This window comes from Apus apus, chromosome Z (assembly GCF_020740795.1).
Source record: "Apus apus isolate bApuApu2 chromosome Z, bApuApu2.pri.cur, whole genome shotgun sequence".
NCBI classification, from domain to species: domain Eukaryota; kingdom Metazoa; phylum Chordata; class Aves; order Apodiformes; family Apodidae; genus Apus; species Apus apus.
The window spans coordinates 3,583,235-3,603,334 of record NC_067312.1 but is presented as its reverse complement, the minus strand read 5'-3'; the positions used below and the strand labels follow the sequence as shown (position 1 = coordinate 3,603,334).

Genomic DNA, 20,100 nt, shown 5'->3' with positions numbered 1-20,100 from the left:
GATAGCTATAGCCTGGGATCCCAGCAGTAATAAATACTCTACCCACCCAACAAACTGTCATGCTGCATTGTGTGAAGTTTTAGATAGGATAAGCCTTTCACCATGACTAATGCAAGAACAATGAAGACAACATATGTTATGATTTAAACTCTAGTTGTCCTTCTTACTGGGGAAAAAAAAAAAACAAAACAAAACAAAAAAAACACCAAAAAACCCACAAAAAACCAAACAAGAACAAAACCTGAGCATGTTGTTTGTCCAAGGCTTAACCCTGTGGTCAACTGGGTCTGGTAAAAGCTCTGATACTTATAATGGAAAGCAGTGATATGAGAGAAATGAGGAAAGAGAATATGAGGTGGCAATGTGTATCTGCAATCATAAAATCATAGAATCACAAACTGGTTTGGGTTGGAAGGGACCTTAAAGATGATCTAGTTCCAACCCTCTGCATGGGCAGGGACACCTCCCACCAGACCAGGTTGCTCCAAGCCCCATCCAACCTGCCCTTCAGCACTTCCAGGGATGGGGCAGCCACAGCTTCTCTGAGAAACCTGGGCCAGGGTCTCACCAGCCTCACACCAAAGAATTTCTTCCTTATGTCTAATCTAAGTCTAATCTAAATCTCCCCTCTTTCAGTTTTGAAACAAACCCCTTCATCCTATCACTACCTGTTATAAATATCTAGTGTTATTTTTCTGGTTCTGGACACATGATTTACTATTCTAGCTCAAACCAGGAGCAGCTGACCTGTGGTGGCTATCTGGGTACATGCTCTTAGCAAATTTAAACTAATTGAGCCTACCGACTGCTTAGCCTAGGGCTAGGATCTGTTACTTCCCTTCACCACTAACCAAGAGCATGCAGACAGCCACGGCCATAGCTCAGCTCCAGTGTGGTAGCTTCCCAGCCTTTAGCAAAAACATCAGCAGGGGCAAGAAGAAGTTGAACTGTGATCACTTGTGCAAAAAAGACAAAGCAGCAGACCTGCCTGGATTAGCAGGATTTTTTTGTCATACAGCAGAAAGCAGACCCCTGGGACTCATTGCTGTGAGCCTTAAATGTCTCCTGGGGTGCCTGGACATGCACTTGAATGAGAAAATTCACCAAAAGTTACTTAAACAGACAAAAATTACATCCAGTCCAGGAGATACCTGAGCTACACACAGTAAGATGCAGAGTCTTGGGGAAGGACTACACATGGTAGCTCAGCTCCTCTTCTTCCTTGGGCACCCTGTGATGCTGCTGCTGGAAACAGCTGCTGGGCTCAACAAGACCCTCAGTCTGACCCACTTCTCATCCTCCTGCATCCCAGCCTGCTGGCGTGTCTGAGCCCCAGGGATCAGCTCAGATCTGGTGGCTGCATTCCATTATGTTAGCACAGCCCACCACCGGGGAGCCACAATGCCTCTTTGTAGGCATTTTAGCTGGTAACATATTGGAAAACGAATTTCGAAGTCCACACTGATTTCTTGCTGCACTCAGAAGGCTGTTTGAACTGTTCTTGCAACTGCAGAGATGCCTGTTTGATGAGCTAAAATGCCAGTGGATATTTCAATTTCTGCATAACAAACGCAGATTCAGGGAATAAGTATTTTGGGGTCTAAAATCAGATAAAATCAGCTTCTTTTCTCCACTCAGCACCATCTATATAACATGGTGTTACAGAGGTTAATTAATGAAGTTGTCCTGTGTTGTGGGAGTTACTAATATGAGCTCAAAGCCTGCAGTGGCTGAGAATAAAAAATCCTGTTAGGCGGATAGTGGTATTTCCCATATTTCACAGTAGAACAGTAGAAGGGGATTTATTTTATTTTTAAATTTTTTTTGGTAATAAAAATAAGGAAGCAAACTTCCAGAGGGAGAATCTGATCAAGAGGTAACATCTTTTAGTAATACTGCATGTGATGAAGCCTTCCCCATCTGCCACAACTTGAAGTCAAGATGATAATGACCAGAATGAGTCCATATGGACTTAAAACCCCAGTGCAGCCATAGACCAACTGCCTCAGTACCACCTGGTAAAGACTGGGCAATCTTGCTGTCGTTCCTCCCAGGATTTTGATCAATACTACTGCCCAAACCACCCTGTTAAGAGTGGTGGGTCTGTGAGAACTATGAAGCTCCACTATGAAGCTTTGGTCTGCAGCAAGAGCCTGTCACTAGTGAGCAAGCCATTGTTAATGCACGATCATCTCTCTTAGATGAAGATGAAATGGGATGAGATGTCACCACAGCAGTGTGAGAGATGCATTAGTTACAAGAGACTGCTTGGTACCTGACTAACAACACACCACCACAGTGCTGCTCTGCTGTATGTGAAACCAGCTTGGGTGTCCATCAGCAGGGAAATGTCAAGGTCTCTCTCTGCAGGGCACTGCACACTCACCCTATGAGGAGCTGATTTTAATGGAGACAGCCACAGATTTTCATTCCTGTCTTCTAAATCTCACTGTGTTATGCCAGGCTGCAGTACCTCATGTGTCAGTGTCAGGCTGATAGAGTTAATATTTTGGAGGGTGCCATGCTGGCCTGTGAAGAGGTGTGTGTTGTGGTAATGGGCTGGTTGGCTTTGCTGTGGAGGGGCTGTCATTATCTGTGTTGGAGTGGTAGCCATAAGCTCTGGCTGAAGCTGAGGACCCATCAGAGCAGATACCACCAGATCAGCAGGTGGGGACACAGTCTCCTGCATGAGGGGGGGGTACGTCTGGACAGGCATGAAGCTGTGTTGTCTCCAGTGAAAAATGCTGCTCCAGCCTCTCCCACCCACCAAATCACAGCCCTGACCTTTGTTGTCGTGCCAGATCCGCACTTTGCAGAGGTCTCCCAGGCTCAGCATGTCCGAGAAGTGGAATTCATCCATCTGGTTCCTCTCAAACTTGTTAGACTTGTTGGACTCCTTCAGAGCCAAGGTCCCGCTGTCCCCGTTCTCCCCAAAGAGGATCAAGGACACGTTGGCATCGGTGCCTGCTCCTGGAAGAGGAGAGCAAGGCACAATGTGAGGAGCTAGCCTGCTGTGCAGGGCTGGCACCCAGCCTCCGACTGCATGGAAATGGAGGCACCAAAGGCAGGCTGGAAGTGGCTGCAGGGAGGGTCAGGTTCCTGTGGGCACAGCCAAAAAATATGCCACTGAATTTGTGCAAGATCCTGCAAGGAGAACATCCCATGGTGGCTAACAAGCCAGCCCTTCCAGCCCATACCCCTGACAGAGCTGGAATGTTTCACTCTTCATTCAAGGTCAGGTGGCTGTGGTGACAGCAGTGCTAATAGAAAGCAGGAGCTGTGCACCATGTCACTTTGCAGAGGACATCAGTGTCATATAATCATAAAATCCCAGACTAGTGTGGGTTGGAAGGGACCTTAAAGATCGCCCCCCTGCATGGGCAGGGACACCTTCCACCAGCCCAGGTTGCTCCAAGCCCCATCCAACGTGCCCTTCAACACTGCCAGGGATGGGGCAGCCACAGCTTCCCTGGGCAACCTGGGCCAGGGTCTCACCACCCTCACAGCAAAGAATTTCCTCCTCATGTCTCACCTAAATCTCCCTTCTTTTAGTTTAAAAACATTACTCCTCATCCTACCTCTGCATGTCTTTGTAAAAGCTTTGTCCTGCAGATTAAACTCCATGATTAGACAGATTTCTCTAAAGTAGAGATCCAGCAAAGAGATATAATTAAGGGGGAAAATAAACAAAACCAAAACAGCAACCAATCAATCAATCAAACAAACAAACAAAAAGGCGGGGTGGGGAGGGAAGTAATTACTCCCAATTTTCTAGAGTGGCTTGGGAAGAAACTTACCCAGTAACACCCAGCAATCTACGGAAGAGTGCTAAAGAACATAATTTAACTTTTCTAGCTAAGAAGCATTAGTACATTGCCCTGGTCTTCCCAGCAGGCCACAGTCCCTTTTCCACACTGTGCCCTCCTTCTGCTGTCTCTCAAGCTGCTCCAGGTTGTCCTGTGGCACCCAGGACCCCTCAGCCAGGGTCTGCCTCATGCTGTGTTGGATGGCACAGGAATTGGAAAGCAAAGTGCAGATCATCAACAAAACCACTATGGCATCTTCTGAACCACTTTGCCCTTCCATAAGTCTTCTCTTTGTATTCCTTTTTAAAATATTTTGCATTTAATGGAAAAAGTTCCAGTTTCTCATACAAGAGCTTGCCCCACCACCTCCCACCGCTTCTTATGTATACATTAGGAATATAATAATTTTTATTATTGTTTTTATTAGCTGATATTGACTTTCATATGCTTATGACTGCCCATATTTCACTGCAGAAATTTTCCTGACTTCTGGAGAGTTCAAGTACAAACCATCATCTTCAGTGACCTTATAAACGTTTTATCTGGAGTTGTTGCCACAATTTTACCTGGTATTGTTTAGAGCTCGAACAGAGTTACTGTTGTTTTATTTTTGATGCCATCATAAAAAATCAAATTCATAAGAAAAAATAAATTATTCCAGGTGGTCAGGCATTCATTGCTGTGTCAGAAAGAAAGGCTTTAAACTTTGCAAAATGAAAATGAGATCATCAAACCCAAATCTGTCTTGCAAAAAAATTCAGCATCCTTTGCCCTCGGTTAGGTAGTCCAGTTTTGCAAACTCTCATCACCTGCCAAACCATTTCTTACATAAATCCACTTTTGGGCCACATGGACAGCATTTCCCACAGCTCCATTTACAGCACAATGAAGAGACAAAGTCAGAGGGACTGCAAAGTTTAGGAGAAGGCTGTCACTTCTTTGGGATAGTTGTTTCAGTACAGAAATTGTGAAGAAATAACAACTCTTCTTATGGAACGGTTGAAAAAAAATATTAAAAGAAGGAAAAAAAAAAGAGGATAAAAAGGGTCGTACAGAGAAAAGTCAAAGCAACACTTGCTGTCCACGTGAAAAATTGCCTATGGTAAATTTGGGCTACTTTTCCATGGCTCCCCATGAAGGACTTCAGAAGGAAGAGAAAGCACCAGGGCAGGGAGTCATGCAATCCGTCTGGCAACACCTTTTATGACTCTAAAGTTTGCTGAGGTGAGGAACAAAACAAATGAAAGTCCATTTCCTCACAAGGAGCAAACTCCCAATGAATGCAAGGTCTGAAAAAGCACAGAAACCACCGTTTCTCAGCAAAACCTTCCCTGAAGAAAGAAGCTTATGAAGGCCTCATGCAGGGTCGTTTCCCTCACAAGCAATTAGCAGGGAGACGGGAAAGGAAAGAACAGAAATTGCTGGATGAATGTGCATTTCACCTCGTTGAGTCTCTCTCCTTTTTCTGTCGTTGCTAATTCCAGGAAGCTGTCAGGCACATTTAGGAACTGTAGCAATTTTGACAGATGAAGGGAAGGGTTACTGTGGTTGCACAAGCCTTAGCTGGCAATGAGTGCAGCAGCACTGGGGTCTGCAGCACTGAACTTCGTCACCAGGACCCTGCAGAGTGGCAGAGTGCATCCTCAGCAGGCTGCTGGATAACCCTTAATTTCGGGGAGTGACTGAGATGCTGAATGGCAGAATTCCAACCCAGGTAGACCTTGAGAAACTCGAGGACTGAGCAAGCAGAAATCTCGTGAAGAATGAACAAGATGACCTTTAAAGGTCCGTTGCAACCCCTCACATTCTACGAATCTATGAATCCCAAGGAGAAATGCAAAGTTCTGCATCTGGGGTGGAAAAAACCCTGCACGTGTACAGGCTGGGGAGTTGAAGAAGGCCCAGGGATAGCAGAAATATTCAGAATCAGGTTGAATCTGAGCTAACAGGAAATTTTCTGTGTTCAATGCAAACCACGTATTTGGCTGCATCAGAAGGAGCGTGGCCAGCAGCTGAAGGGAAGCTCTTATCCCCTTGGCTTGGACTTGAGTAGTCCATTCTCAGACCCAGGTGCCAGTTTGGACCCCTGGGCTGTGTCGAAACACTGAGGAGGGCTCAGCAGATGGTTGCCAAGAGGGACACGAGCTCGGGCACACAACTGTGAGGAGAAGCCAAGGGAGATGAGCTGGGATGTGTGACAATGATGACAGAGTCATGTGCAGTGGAGATGTCAGACCATACCCCGAGAAGCCACAGTCACAAATGACTGGGGAGGTTGGGGCTGGGCATCAGGAAAAAAAAATATTTCTTAGGAAACTGGTGCAGGTGCCTGGAGATGTGGTGGCATCACTGCCTCTGGAGGTGTTCAAGCCTCATCTGGGCACTCTTGGCCAAATTGACCTGGTGCTGGCAACAGTTATTTGAGCAGGGTGATGGAGGAAATAACCTCTAGGGGCCCCATCCAACAAAAATGGCTATGATTTATGATTCTTACTGAGCAGCTGCATCATTTTTAAACAAACTGTAGGCTTGAGTCAGAGCCTTGTGAGGCCAAAGAATGTTCTTCTTCGACTTAACAGAGACTTGGACAAGGCACTAGGAGCTGACACCAACTGCCTTAAATTATGTACTTTTCAGGCTGTAGCTGAGCTGACAACTTAATAACTAGTCTTACAACAGCAGAGATAAAAACCTCTTGCTTTGTTAGTGCTGGGAAAATGACGAAGCGATATTTATTCTTTTTCTATTGCATTACCACGTATATGATGCCAGCGTGTAGAGCACAGAGATGTGTGTAAAGCAGAATTAATAGGTGAGGGCAATTTTGTGCCACAGAAAGAGCCACCAGGTGCCCTGAGAGCTGCCACCTGAGGTACTTCCAGTGGCCTCTGGATTTGACCTTCGAAAGGGAAAGGATTTGACCTTTGCAGGAGAGGATCTTGCATCTTTCCCCGGTGCAACCTCTGACTGTTACATGATCATCCAAGCCGGCCAATCTCAGAAAAGCCAAACTGTGACTCAAAAGTCTCTTTGAGGAAAGAGTAAAACAAGATTGGTGTTAAATCTGTGTGCATGTTGGGGAGGAATTGACTGCTGCTTTCTAGTTTGCCGCAGGACATTTTTTGAGGGATTCATTTTCCCTAACTAGCAATCTAGCCTAACCTAATTGTCCTGGCTCTGTCTGAACCTGATGAAGAGAGACTGTCAGAGACTGAGGATGGTCCAGAGCACTGATAAGGCTCCTCTCTCGTATTAATTGATCAGACACAGCCTAGACCAGAAGGAACTAAAACCAGAAGGATAATTTTTTGTAAAGTGACAAACAGGTGAGACGAATTTTCTATTTATTTTTTTTTTAATGTCCTTTTTTATTTCTCAGTGCCTCTGGTGCACTGGAAAGTTGAAAGCTATTGCAGAGAAAAAACTTCCTGCCTAGAAACACACACGTCTGATTCTATTCACTGTGGAGTATTGCAGTCCCTAGACAATGTCAGTGTGGCAGGAGATGACAGAACATGTTTGAACTAACTGTCAAGGATAAAACCTCTTCCTTCCTGAATTGGTCCAACCAGGAGTAATCGTGGAATACATAATGATCAAAGAGGGGAGATGTTCATGACTTGTACCCCCTTTAGATAAGCTGGATAAAGTTCAGCATTATGTCAGTGTGCTGTGTGATTTAATCATAAACAGACCCTCTGAAACCTCTCTGTAAGCTGCTCTTTCCTGCTGGTTGTCGCTGTTCATAATGAAATGAAATGTTTCATCATTAATACCCGTCATCCTTTGTTCAGTGGGAAGGGCAGATCTGTCTGCTGCTGCTGCCACCTTTATTCTCCTCTCATTTCTATTTCCACCACCTCGGTGAGCTAGGGCTGCCTTTCACAAAAAGGTCACAGAAAGATCTGCCGTTATACTAGGTGGATTGCCAGATACATAAGCAAATATTCCTCACTCTCTCTTTTGTTTGTTTTGTGCTTTTTTTTTTTTCATATTTCACTACGTGCTTTTCAGAGAAGCAGCAGACAGAGCAGATAGATAAAAAATGGTGAGGTGGCACAAAGACACTCTTGCCAGTGGATTTTTTTTTTTAATATTCTCAGTTCAAACCTCACAGGCTGCATAAATTACCACTGGTAAATCCAGGAAGGGAAAAAAATTATAATTAAAAAAAAAGAAAAAAATATAAAAAGAGAGAGGTAGAGATCAAGAGGTGATCATAGACATTGGTGTGGCAGGATCCCCTGTAAAGGGTCAATCTTTCAAACAAAGTGTCTGCAAGACAATGTCTAGTTTACCCCATTTTGGCATGAGGCAGCTTGCATATGGTTGAAGCTTTTGTTCAGCAGCCTGACAGAAGTTCTAGTGAAAAGAGGCAGTGATCCCAGGAAATGACATAGAAATCCCAATTCTTGGCTCTTGCAGCTCTGCAGCTTTCTTTCTACTTAGTTCCACCTCTTCTATCTGGTGTGAATTTAAGGATGGTTATTGACCTATGAATAACCATATGAGATAAATGGTCTCAAAACACCTTGCAAAAGAGGGTGAATAATTGCTCTTTGAGCAAAGTAGTACTGGCCAAAAGCCTGAATCCCACCATCTTTGACCACAAGATGTTTTTCCATCCTGTGTGGATGGACTTAACCTGGCCAAAAAGTTCTTGACCCTCAGAATATGGTCTGGCAATAACTTCCATTAGGGTTTCTTCAGAGGAAGCAGCAATCAGTGAAATATAGACTTTGTGTCTAAGTATTTTACATCCAGTGCTCAGATGAGGCTGAATAACAATGTCATGATGAACAGCCAGCCAAAACTGTTGTGTTCCAGGCCAGGAGGGCTGAATTATGTTTTTTTAAACGTAATTTCAAATTAAGCAGGAGATGCTTTCCACTGCAAAAAAAGTCAAACTTCATACTAGAAAAGTCATAAAATATCCACCATGGTCATACCTCCAACATCACTGGTTTTAACCTGAAGAGTGTATGTTGTGTCCTCCATCATCTGCTCATCGTTGATCACAGCAGGCATCTCACACACAAGACTTCCCTTGGCATTTTTCAGCTTTGACAGCCATTCACCATAGGTAAATGTGGCCACTTCTTTATTAGTCAGGTTCTTCAGGATGATCTGTGAAGAGCCAAAACAAGGGCAAAAAAAAACCTTCAGCCAGACTTCAGCTGCCATTTGAATGAGGGCAAAGATTAAACTTACAAAGTGCAGAGTGTGGTAGGACATGTGTAGAACTTGGTCATAGCTTCAAAACCTGTGCTGAGCTCTTCTGGGATAATTGGAGCTCTCTCCTGAGGGCAGTATTTGCTGTGGTGACTTGTCCTGAGAAATGGTCTTCATAGTACTGGACCTTTTCACACATGGAGTGAAGCACATGAATAAATTTGCTCCTCTGACATAGGTTATGCACAAAGCTCATGTCTAAGAGAGTCACCCCTTTCCTGGAAGCCAGTATGGAATAATTCCAGAGGAGAAGTAACAGAGAGCCACTGAAAACCTCAGTACCTCTCCCTGAAGCACACAGTATCTTTCCTTAACCTGCAAACACACAGCAATCATTGTAGAGATATGCAAACCAACCCCAAACAAGTTAAAGCAACACACAAGATAAAATTAGGCCAGCAAAACTGGATGCTTCACACACTCCTCCCCCTGGGAAAAGGTGACAGAACAAACACTATGCAACAGATATTAGTCACACTGTCTAATGTGGCACGGGAAGAAGCTCAGATGCTGTGGTGATAAGAACAGAATAGGAATGTATTTAGCACAAGCCAGTGAGCTAGTCCAAGAGACACCTAATAAAATACCCACCCCTGCTCCACTCAGTGGAGCACCAGACTGCTGGGAGAAAGGCATTACACTGGCCTACATCAAAAACCTTGCAGTAAATTCACACTAAATTCATAGAATCGTAGGATGGTTTGGGTTGGAAGGGACCTAAAGATCATCCAGTTCCAGCCCCCTGCATGGGCAGGGACACCTCCCACCAGCCCAGGTTGCTCCAAGCCCCATCCAACCTGCCCTTCAACACTGCCAGGGATGGGGCAGCCACAGCTTCCCTGGGCAATATGTGTTGGTGTCTCACCACCCTCACAGTGAAGAATTTCTTCCTCATGTCCCACCTAAATCTCCCCTCTTCCATCTTAAAACCATTAACCCTCATCCTATCACTACATACCCTGGTAAAAAGTCCCTCCCCAGCTTTCCTGCAGGCCCTCTTCAGGTACTGGAGGAGTTGGAGAGATGGGAGGAGGCAGGGATGCAGATAACCTTTTTTGTTACCATTTAACAGAAAGAGACCATACCTGAATGAACCAGTGCATCCAAATGCAGTGTTTTGCAAGCCACATGTCTGCAAGGGCCATGGAAACATGAGCCCAGATGTGTCAGAGAAGTCTGATGTGATATTAGGAGGAAACAAATAATGGAGTCATGAAAAATGTTAAGTTAAAGGGGACACCTGGAGGTGTCTAGTCCCACCTCTTGCTCCAAGAAGGGCTAACTGCAAGGCCATATCCAACCAAGTCTGGAAAATCTTCAACAGTGAAGATTCCCCACACAGTGCTGGGGTGGATCTCCACCTTTCCCTCCCAGGCCTGCATTGCTGTCATTGGGAAGACTGTTTTTTCATAGAACCATAGAATTATTTGGGTTGGAAAAGGCCTTTAGGACATCAAGACCAACAAGTAACCCGGCACTGCCAAGGCCACCCCTAAACCATGTCCCTCAGCACCACATCTACATGGCTTTGACAACCCTCTGGGGACAGGGACTCCACCACTGCCCTGAGCAGCCTGTTCCAGTGCCTATTTTCCTTCTACCTAATCAGGACATTCCTTGATGCAACTTGTTTCCATTACCTCATGCCCTTTCACTATTCACCTCTAAGAAGAGACTGGATTGCTGGTCTCTGTAACCTCCCTTTAAGCAGCAGAAGTCTGCAGTTATATTTCCCCTTTGCCTTTTCTTCTCAAGGATTAAAAACTCCATTTGCCTCAGCCCTTCCTAGTGTGCCATATCCTTCAGCCCCTTGACTATCTCAGTGACCTTCCACTGCACTCTCATACATCAGCCTAAGAAACTTATAAAACTTATCTTGAGACAAAATGTGCTCAGATTATGTCCTCAAACTGCTTGTGTCCCACTCCACACACTTCTGTTGACCCCAGCCAAGCTTTGCTGTCACCTTTAGCTGTTCGAAGGAAGAATATTGCTCTAGGTTATTAAAAAAAACTGTTTTAAAGAGAGCAGTAGCTACACCAAACTGAAGCAATAGCTCTGCTACTTGTGCCTGGTACAGTTCTGTGGGTAGGGCATTCATCTGGGCTTTTCTCTCTGCCTGATGTTAAACTGGGATCTGTAACACAGCACCTTTGTCCAAGAGGTACAGGACATTTTGGGTTGTTGAACCCGTCCCACTTTTCTAAAAAGCTGCTTATTCACAGCTGGTGACACCCTTACATTATGGCCAAAAAAAAAATTGCTGTATGAGTCAAGGGAGGTTAAACTAAACCCTGGCTTTGAACCAAGCAGAAATCAAGTCTTCACAACCCCAGCTGGTGCCCTCTCTCCTGGGGCACAGACCACAGGGAAGACTCCTCTCTCAAGGATGAGTGAATGATGACTACATCCTTATAGCAGTCCAACCTAGAAACTTTCCTTTGGCTAAAATTTGCAAATCTACATTGGGAATAATCTCAGGTTGAGGGAAAATGCCTTTTGTTTTGTTGTTTGTTTTTTAGTTCCCCTTGATGCACAAACCCTTTCCTGGAAAAGGTTCAGCCAGCTCTACCTCAGCCCTGCTTGGGAATGATGGCAGCAAAATGTCCTGAGCAAAGCTTGCAGGGAAATGTCAGGAAAGCAGCAAGGGGTAGAAGCAGATTAGAGTTGCCAGCTGGAGTGCACTTGCAGACAGGTAGATCAGACCTCTCACAAATAACCAGCCCATGCCCAACAATCCAGATGCTGTTAAGGAAAACCTGTCTGGCTGCTGATAGCCCTAGAGCAAAATGCCTCTCTTTCCATCCTCAGCCTCTCACACAGGATGAGTGATTTCATCCATATGCAGTTTTATGTGAGCAGTTAGCACAGACAGAGTGAATCATAGAATCATAGGACCATTCAGGTTGGAAAAGCCCCTTTGGATCACCATCCAACCATCCAGTCATCATCCCCACTCTGCAAAGTTCTCCCCTAAACCATCTCCACCAACACCACATACAAACAACCCTTAAACACATCCAGGGATGGTGACTCCACCACCTCCCTGGGCAGCCTGTTCCAGTGTCTGAGCACTCTCTCTGTGAAAAAAATTTTCCCAGTGTCCAGTCTAAAGCTGCCCTGTTGCAGCTTGAAGCTCTTCCCTCTTGTTCTGTTGCTAATTACCTGTGAGAAGAGACCAACACCAACCTCTCTCTGCCTTCTAGTCCTGGGATGGTGCTCCAGAGAGGAGCAGACATGGGCCAGTAATGTGCACTGGCAGCCCAGAGACCCCCCGTGTCCTGGGCTGCATCCCCAGCAGCGTGGCCAGCAGGGCCAGGGAGGGGATTGTCCCCTCTGCTCTGCTCTGCTGAGACCCCCCTGCAGGGCTGGGGCCAGGGCTGGGGTCCCCAGCACAGGAAGGACATGGAGCTGCTGGAGAGAGTCCAGAGGAGGCCCCGGAGATGCTGGGAGGGCTGGAGCAGCTCTGCTCTGGAGACAGGCTGGGAGAGTTGGGGTGTTCAGCCTGGAGAAGAGAAGGCTCCAGGGAGACCTTAGAGCACCTTCCAGTGCCTGAAGGGGCTCCAGGAAAGCTGGGGAGGGACTTGGGACAAGAGTGTAGAGTGATAGGATGAGGGGAGATGGTTTCAAACTGCAAGAGGGGAGATCTAGACAGGATATTAGGAAGAAATTATTTGTAGTGAGGGTGGTGAATTTGCCCAGAGAATGTGTAAATGCCTCATCCCTGGAAGTGTTCAAGGCCAGGTTGGATGGGGCTTAGAGCAACCTGGTCTGGTGAGAGGTGTCCCTGCCCATGCAAGGGGTTGGAACTGATTACACTTAAGTTCCCTTCCAAACCAAACCAGTCTGTGATGCATTTTACAAGCCTCATTTGCTGAAGGAAGACCACAGCAAGAGACGTGGAAGCAGGAGGATCCTTGTGGCAGGGTGATTGCTCAGTCACAAGGTGGGTTTGTTGCCTGCCTCAGCATGAGCCACTGAATGTTGGGTACCCAGCCCAAGCAGAAAGTGTTGTACCTCCCCAGGGTCACTGGTCAGACCTGGGTTTCACCAGGGCACCAGCGCATCTCCCCAGGCTGGGGGCAGGTACACAGACACTCAAGGCATCAGTCCCTCCCTCAGATCTATCTCTTTGCTGGGCTAAACTGCTTGGTAGAAGAGGTGAATGCTGAACATATCTTTCCCAATGACTAAAATAACACAAAATGAACCCCATCCTACGAGGAGATGTTTGTGGGTTTTGCACACACACAGGATGGTGCAGGATTCTGAATTGGATCATGAGGGTCAAGTAAGTCATCTCAGGGAGCTAAGCTGAGGCTATTTTTATATTTTGTCTGTCTGTTTCTCTCAGAGAAATTAGCTTCCAGTTGGCAATGAGATTGCTGCATTCCACTGCATCTAAATTATTTTTTAGGATACCTAGACCTTAGTGTGGACATCATGTGTGTTTTTAAGCTTAAACATTATCACCAGTTATGCATAGGTTTTAACTAGACTGGCAAATACCAAAAGAAATGAAAAGATAGCAGAAACAGCACACATGAATAAAATGTTGATAATTTGCTTTGTAGATGAGCAAATACTGTAGTTGACAGGAACTTTAAACCTGCAACTTGAAACGAATAGTGCACTGTGTGCTCTAACAGAAAGGTTTGACACATCTGATTATTTTATTTACCTCAACCCAGCCTTCTCCCACATACAACCCACTAACACCAAAAGATATAGGTGCTGGATTGCATCTTTGAAGATTCCACTGGAATTTTTTTACACTCCTGTTGCATGTCATCAGTCTTCACTTTAAAAAAGGGTTCTTTGATTGTAAAACAAAAAGAATTTGCTCTGTTGCAAAGAACAGCAGTCAGCTTCAGCTGTAATGAATTGTCTCAAATTCTCTTCATATCCTTTATGTAAAGGAAAAATAACTGAATAAAGACCAAGTCCCACATTCAGGATTATTTCTGACATTTGAATGAAATGCAATTAGTGCTTCATTAAGACAGCTTCTTATCTGCCTGTCTTTGACAGCACAAAGTAACATTAAAATTCTGAGGGAAGCAACTCTGCAGAATTCAACAGTTTTACTATTCCTGTTATTCCACTCAGAGAGCTCTCATTCCTTCTGATTTCTAGCTTTTCAACTTTGTTATCTAAAACACTGGGCAGCAAGTGAAGTCATTAAATGGACTGAGGAACTGGCTATCCCAAGGGGAGGTTTTCAAAGCATGCTTTTAGATAAGTTTCCTAATTAGAAGTCACAAATTGTTTATGCTGAGGGTGGTGAGACACTGGCACAGGTTGTCCAGAGAGGTGGTGGATGTTCCATCCCTGGAAACATCCCAGCTCAGGTTGGACAGGGCTCTGAGCAACCTGATCTAGCTGCAGATGTCCCTGCTCACTGCAGGGGGTTGGACTACATGGCCTTTGAAGACCTCTTCCTACAGAAAGTATTCCATGATTCTCTTATTTTATGATTCTATGATTCTATTCTCTAATTTTTCAGAAACACACAGTAGTGTCATAGTAGTTTGATGTGGAAGAACTTGAGATTCAGCACTAGGTTAAAGGAAAATATCCAAACCCTGTCCCTCTCCCAGCAATGGTGAGATCAGGAAGTGTTGATCAGCTTTAGAGAGCTTTCTGTTTGACTTCCTGTGTGTAGCAATAACCAGTAATACTCATTCTGGCCCAACACATCGCTCATCACATTTGGGTCCCTCTAGAGGCATCAGTGTTTAAATCTTTTCACCACTCGTGGTACAGTTTGAATCGTTGCACCAAGTTCATTACTTTGCAGAGATTCTGAATGAAATTTCAATGTATTTTATCTAGACAGCAAGGAAAAAAAAAAAAAAAAAATAAAATATATATATATATATATATAAAAGACTATTTCCCTGCTAGTAAATAGAATCTTTTGGCTGTGTACAACATCACTGATAATTCATGCATTTTAATTAGTATTTAAGCACTTCTGTTTCTGGTAAACTAAAAGCAGTATAAATTATGACCAGTAACAGTTTATAAAAAGACCAAAGAGAATTAAAAATACCATTTATTGTTATTTCAATAGAACAAGAAGACAGAATATCCTTTAGATAAATGAAGCAACAAATGGTTAATTACAGGGTTGATGGCTTAATCTAGCTTCTCATTTCACTGTGCTAGTTAGCACTAACTGTGAACCATCTGTCTGAGAGTTTAGCACTACCCCCACAAGTATTTCATTATGCAGTTTTAATATGCACTTTTGACAGAAATGGAAATGGGCTCAGATCAGTTTTCATGTCACACCAGGCTACATAAGTTTTCAAGGCTTGAATACAAATCAGAGAACACAAATCCTTCCCACCTCTTCCCAAGCACTCCTGTCCTCACTTTCTACCTGGGAATACAAATGTTATGTTTACCTTGGCAAGGAAAGTGGGAGAGAAAAATAATATATAAAGTTGTCTATTACCTCTGGAGCTAGAAGAACCCCCATCCTCTATTTCTCTAAGAAAAACAGAAAATCAGCTGTCAAAAGCTGCTAAAATCCTTGTCCCAAAGAGTTGTGTGCATGGCCTGCCTGTTGCTTCTGTAGCTCTAAGAGGGATATAAACCCACTCTTTGGGTTCAAATGAGGGTTTTTTTTCGCCCACCTCTCTAGGAAAGTCTTGCTATGTGTGGGACAGGACAGCAGGCTGGACAACTGGAGAGAGCTGGCAACAGGAAGGTGGGAACGTGCTGCCTGCCACTAAAGATGCCTCTGTCCCTTGCCTTTGAGCTATTGCTAATTCATGATTGCAAGATCTGGAATGTCTCTGGATGAATAGGTTTTATTTGATCTCATTTTATATGAATATGATTTATAAAACTCAGGGGAAAGTATCAGGGAACTGGCAAAGGGAGTTTGACCAAGATGATGACTGAATCAAATCAGAGAACAGATTGAGTTACTCCTCAGGCACAGAGAAAAAAAAACTGCGTGTCTGTGGCATGTATTCAGAAGATAGATGCTGAAGGTCTAAAGCTTTGGAAAGCATCACAAGTGTGGCTGCGAAAAAATTTAGAAGTGGCAACGCTGAAGTACAAAAAGGTACTGCACCACAGAAGTGCTTCTTAGACTGTGCTAAGGTAGAAAAGAGCAGTTTATCCCTTGACTGAAAAGAGGTGGCCACCCAGGACCAGTGTTTAGAAACACATTGTTTATGGGGAAAGGAAGAGCAGTTTCAGATTAGCTGAAAGGGATAAAGGATAAAAAACAAAACAAAACATGCACTGTGCTTTCTGGCCATGGAGTCTTAATCTAGTCTCATAAAACAAGTCAAGATACAGAAATCCAGCAGGACATCTGCTCCAGACAAACTATACTAAATAAAAGTGGCAGATATGTGCTCCTACCTTAATGACATCTGATGGTGTGGAATCTGCACATCACTTCATCTCTAGCTTAAAAATGAAATTATAGGGACCCACAGCAAACCATGTATAACTGCCCAAATACAGGTGATCTTTACAAGTAGATGGTGGTTTGGTAGAGAAGGCAAAGGCAAGCACTATGTTCTTGTGCAAGATAGGACTCCAGGGAAAAATACAATCAACAGAAGCAGTGGGAGCCATTTTGCCCTATTCAAAATGCTAGAAGAAGATTAAAAATTACTTGTATGAACAAGAAAAGAAGGAACTTTGTCTATGTGCTAGAGGGAGAAGGGAATGGGAGAGATAGGATGCTTCAACTAATAGGATGGACTATTTGGAAATGTCCCACCCCTTCTAGCTGTCCCTGCCTGGCAGAGAAGGATTGACTCTCCCATGGGGTCAGAGCAGGGCAGAGCTCTGCAGGAGCTGAGGGTACATCCTGAGGATCACGAAATCTTGCAGGTGCCCTGCTGGCAAGCCACAGCTCCTTGGCAGGGAGGGAGAGCAAGATCTGACAGCAGAGACTGCGGCAAGGGCTCACAGCACAGCTTTTGCCTCTTCCTTTTTTGACTCAGTTCCTGCAGGGAGCAACCATGAGAAACCAAATGGAAAAATGCAGGGAATTAAGAAAAGTGGGCCGCTTGCTGCCTTTCTCCTCTTCCTCAAGGGCTGAGAGGCACCAGCACAGGCAGGTTGCAAAGAGAGGCGCGGTGCGTTACCCTTTCCAGGAACCAGTGTGGGCGCGTCCCCTTCCCATCCGTCCGGATCCTCATCTTCCTGAGGGGTGCAATATCAGCGATCTCCATAATGAAACTGTCCTCCTGGCCTCTCTCAAACCTGGAGGGATTGAAAGGCCGAGATGGTTTCCCACCACTTTGCAGCACCCCTCCGCCTCGGTCCCCCTGCCCCTGCTGCGACTCGCGCCTCAGCGACAGCTTCGAACAAAAAGTCTACGGGTGCACTTCCTTGGACTTCAGCTTTTCTGCCCTGCAAGCACCAGCTGCTGTGTACTTGGCAAGACACCTCAGCGTAGATTTGACAGGGATTCCTCCTCCCCTGGAAAACCCAGCCCATAGGAGGCACCTGGAGCCATTCCAGGCAGCCTGTAGCAGGCACCATCCATCCCTCTGTTTGCAACCAGAACAACAGAGGCTCACAGTCAGGTTCCTGCACGTCGCCTCCCTCCTGGTGCCTGCCCACGCTCCTGCCCTTAGCCCATCCCAACTAGAAGGCAAAGCAATTTTGCTTAATCTTCTTTCCCTAAGACTCAGCACATAACTTTGTGTTTGCCTGGGTGACAGGCAGCTGCTGCAGCTCCGTTCAAATTCAGCCACCTGATTGCAAGTCAGAGCCCTGAGTTTAGTAAGGAAAGTAGCAAATTGTGTTAGGAAGGTGGGAAGAACCCACCATCCTGCACTCCCCTCCTGAATTTTGGGGAACTTGGATTTGCAAACTAGCTCCATGGATAGGTTTGTGTAACGTTCCCTGAAAGATCTTACCCTACACTTGGCTGCTGGGTATAGGCACAGGGATGTGTAGGAACTGCTCATCCATAGCAGTCAGCAGAAAGCTGGAAAAGGGATAAAACTAACATATGGTTCTTGAAGGAGACATTACACTGCCTAGGACTGCAGCTACCTCGCCTGCCTCTTAGCATCAGTGGTGCCAGGAAGAAAGTCTTGCTCCAGTGCCAATGCTGCCTCAGGCTCAATTTTGCTGTCTTCAGAGCCAGTGTATCTTCTAGGTTTGCCCCCAAAATACCATGGAAGACCTGCTCTGGGACTGGATATGGAAATCCAGCCCTTGCCAAGTAGAAAGGCAGCCAAATCCAGGGGTGGGGTGGTCTACAAGCACCACCAGGACCACTCTGCTGTTGAAGTGGAACCTTTGTGCTGGGTTCTTTTAAGGGAGTTACTTGAGTCTGCTGAGAGGTTTGGAAAGAGCTCTGCAGACTGTGGGCAATACCATAATATAGACAGTCCATAGTGGTGGTATCTCATTCCTGGCAAAGTATGTGGCCTCCTACAGCTGTGCAATGTCAGGATATGGAGAAAATAGCATTTCTTTACCAACCTCTGCTCAGATTACACCCTGCAGCATGAATGTGATTATCCTCACCATTATCTGAGCCCGCATAGCTGCAGGTGTTAGCAATAGGGACTGGCTCAAGCCTCTCTGGTTTTCATCCAGGTTTTGCTTTCCCTGCACTCCCAGGGGCATTTGGATAGGGCGTTTTGGTCCCAGTCCTTTTCTAGCTATTAAGGATTATGTTTGCTCTTTGAAAAACTCCCCTGTCCTGTTTTCTGTCTTTCTGTAGTACTGGGTAGCAAGACTGGGCTCTCTCACTGTGAGAAAGAGAATGTGCTTTTGTGCTTGGACTGGATTGATTTCCACTTCTATTTAGGAAGAAGGCGTGACCCTTCCAGCTTGAATTATGCCATGATCTGATGACCAGTACTCATTACAATCATTATTACTTAAAAAGCTTCACAGAGGTCTTTCACTCTACTCCTTTCTAGGCTGGGCAACTCCAAGCTAAACAGCCAGTGAGCAAAACAAACCATTATTTATCTTCAGTAAATGTAGGCTGCTACTCACCTGCTATTTTCAAGAAGTCATTGTACCAGAGGGGAGCAAATGCAAAAGTAGTAAACTGGGGGACCCAAGAGCTCTTTTCAATCCCTAATTTATATGAACATAAGCCTGAAGAAAATTGAGAAGGGAAGAAGTACCCAGACAAGCTGACTACTGCTATTCCTTTTCCAGAACACTGAAGCATTTTTCTGAGGTATTTCATTAAGCTTTCCTACCCATGCCTGCACTTATAAATATTTCTATTGCCCAGGGGTCTTGGCAATAACAACAATGTAGCTAAAATTGCCATAACTCTGCAGCAGGTTAGACAGACAATTCTTTATAAAGCATTAAGCTGCTCTGAATGAACTGGCACAGGACATCCCCCACAAAGATGAAGAGCCTTCTACCATTTGGTTGCTGTGGCTGGTGCAAAGGCTGAAGAGATTTCCACAAGAAAAAAGAGCCAGGAAGCCTGTGTTGTTAATAGCTGGATGAAGACTCTTGGTAGTGGTGTGGAAACAGGCTGTAGGTGTATTTGGGGACATGTATGTCCTCTGCAAAGGGTGCAAATGAGATGGCAAGAGCTCTGTGCAGTTGGAGGTGTGACAGGGAGAGCCTCCAGAGAGCCAAGATGTGCCAGCACATTACTCTGAAGAACAGCACAGCAACCTGGGGGATTAACATATAAATAGCTGTGTTTTACATGTCCTACTTCTTTACACAGCCCCAATGAGTTCTCATCACCTTTTGCAGATCTTCTACCAGCAGAAGGCACACCAAGCAACCAATAACATACAAACTGTATGTGTGTCCCCTCCTTTATTGCATCTTCATATCTTTGTAGCAGAGATCATCCATCCCACCCATACAGAAAAATGGGATAGGTTTTTATGTGCCACGCAGTTTAGGGGTATCACTTGCCTGGCCAGATGCAGTGAAATTCCAATAGTCTTCCCAAGGGGCTCAAGTTTCCTTGGCCTCTGTTAGAGATTTTTTTTTTAATGTACCCTGATCTGAATTTTGCTTTATTTTTAAATACAAACAGTCGTGGTGCATTTTCCCACCTACTAGAATGAATGTT

At 45.0% G+C, this 20,100-nt stretch overlaps 1 protein-coding gene across 1 annotated transcript in view; it reads right to left on the bottom strand.

The window, feature by feature from the left end:
• LOXHD1 (lipoxygenase homology PLAT domains 1) overlaps positions 1-20,100 on the bottom strand; it is a 154,790-nt gene that overhangs the window by 15,980 nt on the left and 118,710 nt on the right. Inside the window, exons 36-38 of the mRNA XM_051642711.1 lie at positions 17,162-17,279; positions 8,756-8,933; positions 2,785-2,970 (exon numbers count right to left, since the gene is read on the bottom strand). Coding sequence (XP_051498671.1) covers positions 2,785-2,970; positions 8,756-8,933; positions 17,162-17,279 — 482 coding nt within the window. The remainder of the gene's footprint in view (positions 1-2,784; positions 2,971-8,755; positions 8,934-17,161; positions 17,280-20,100) is intronic.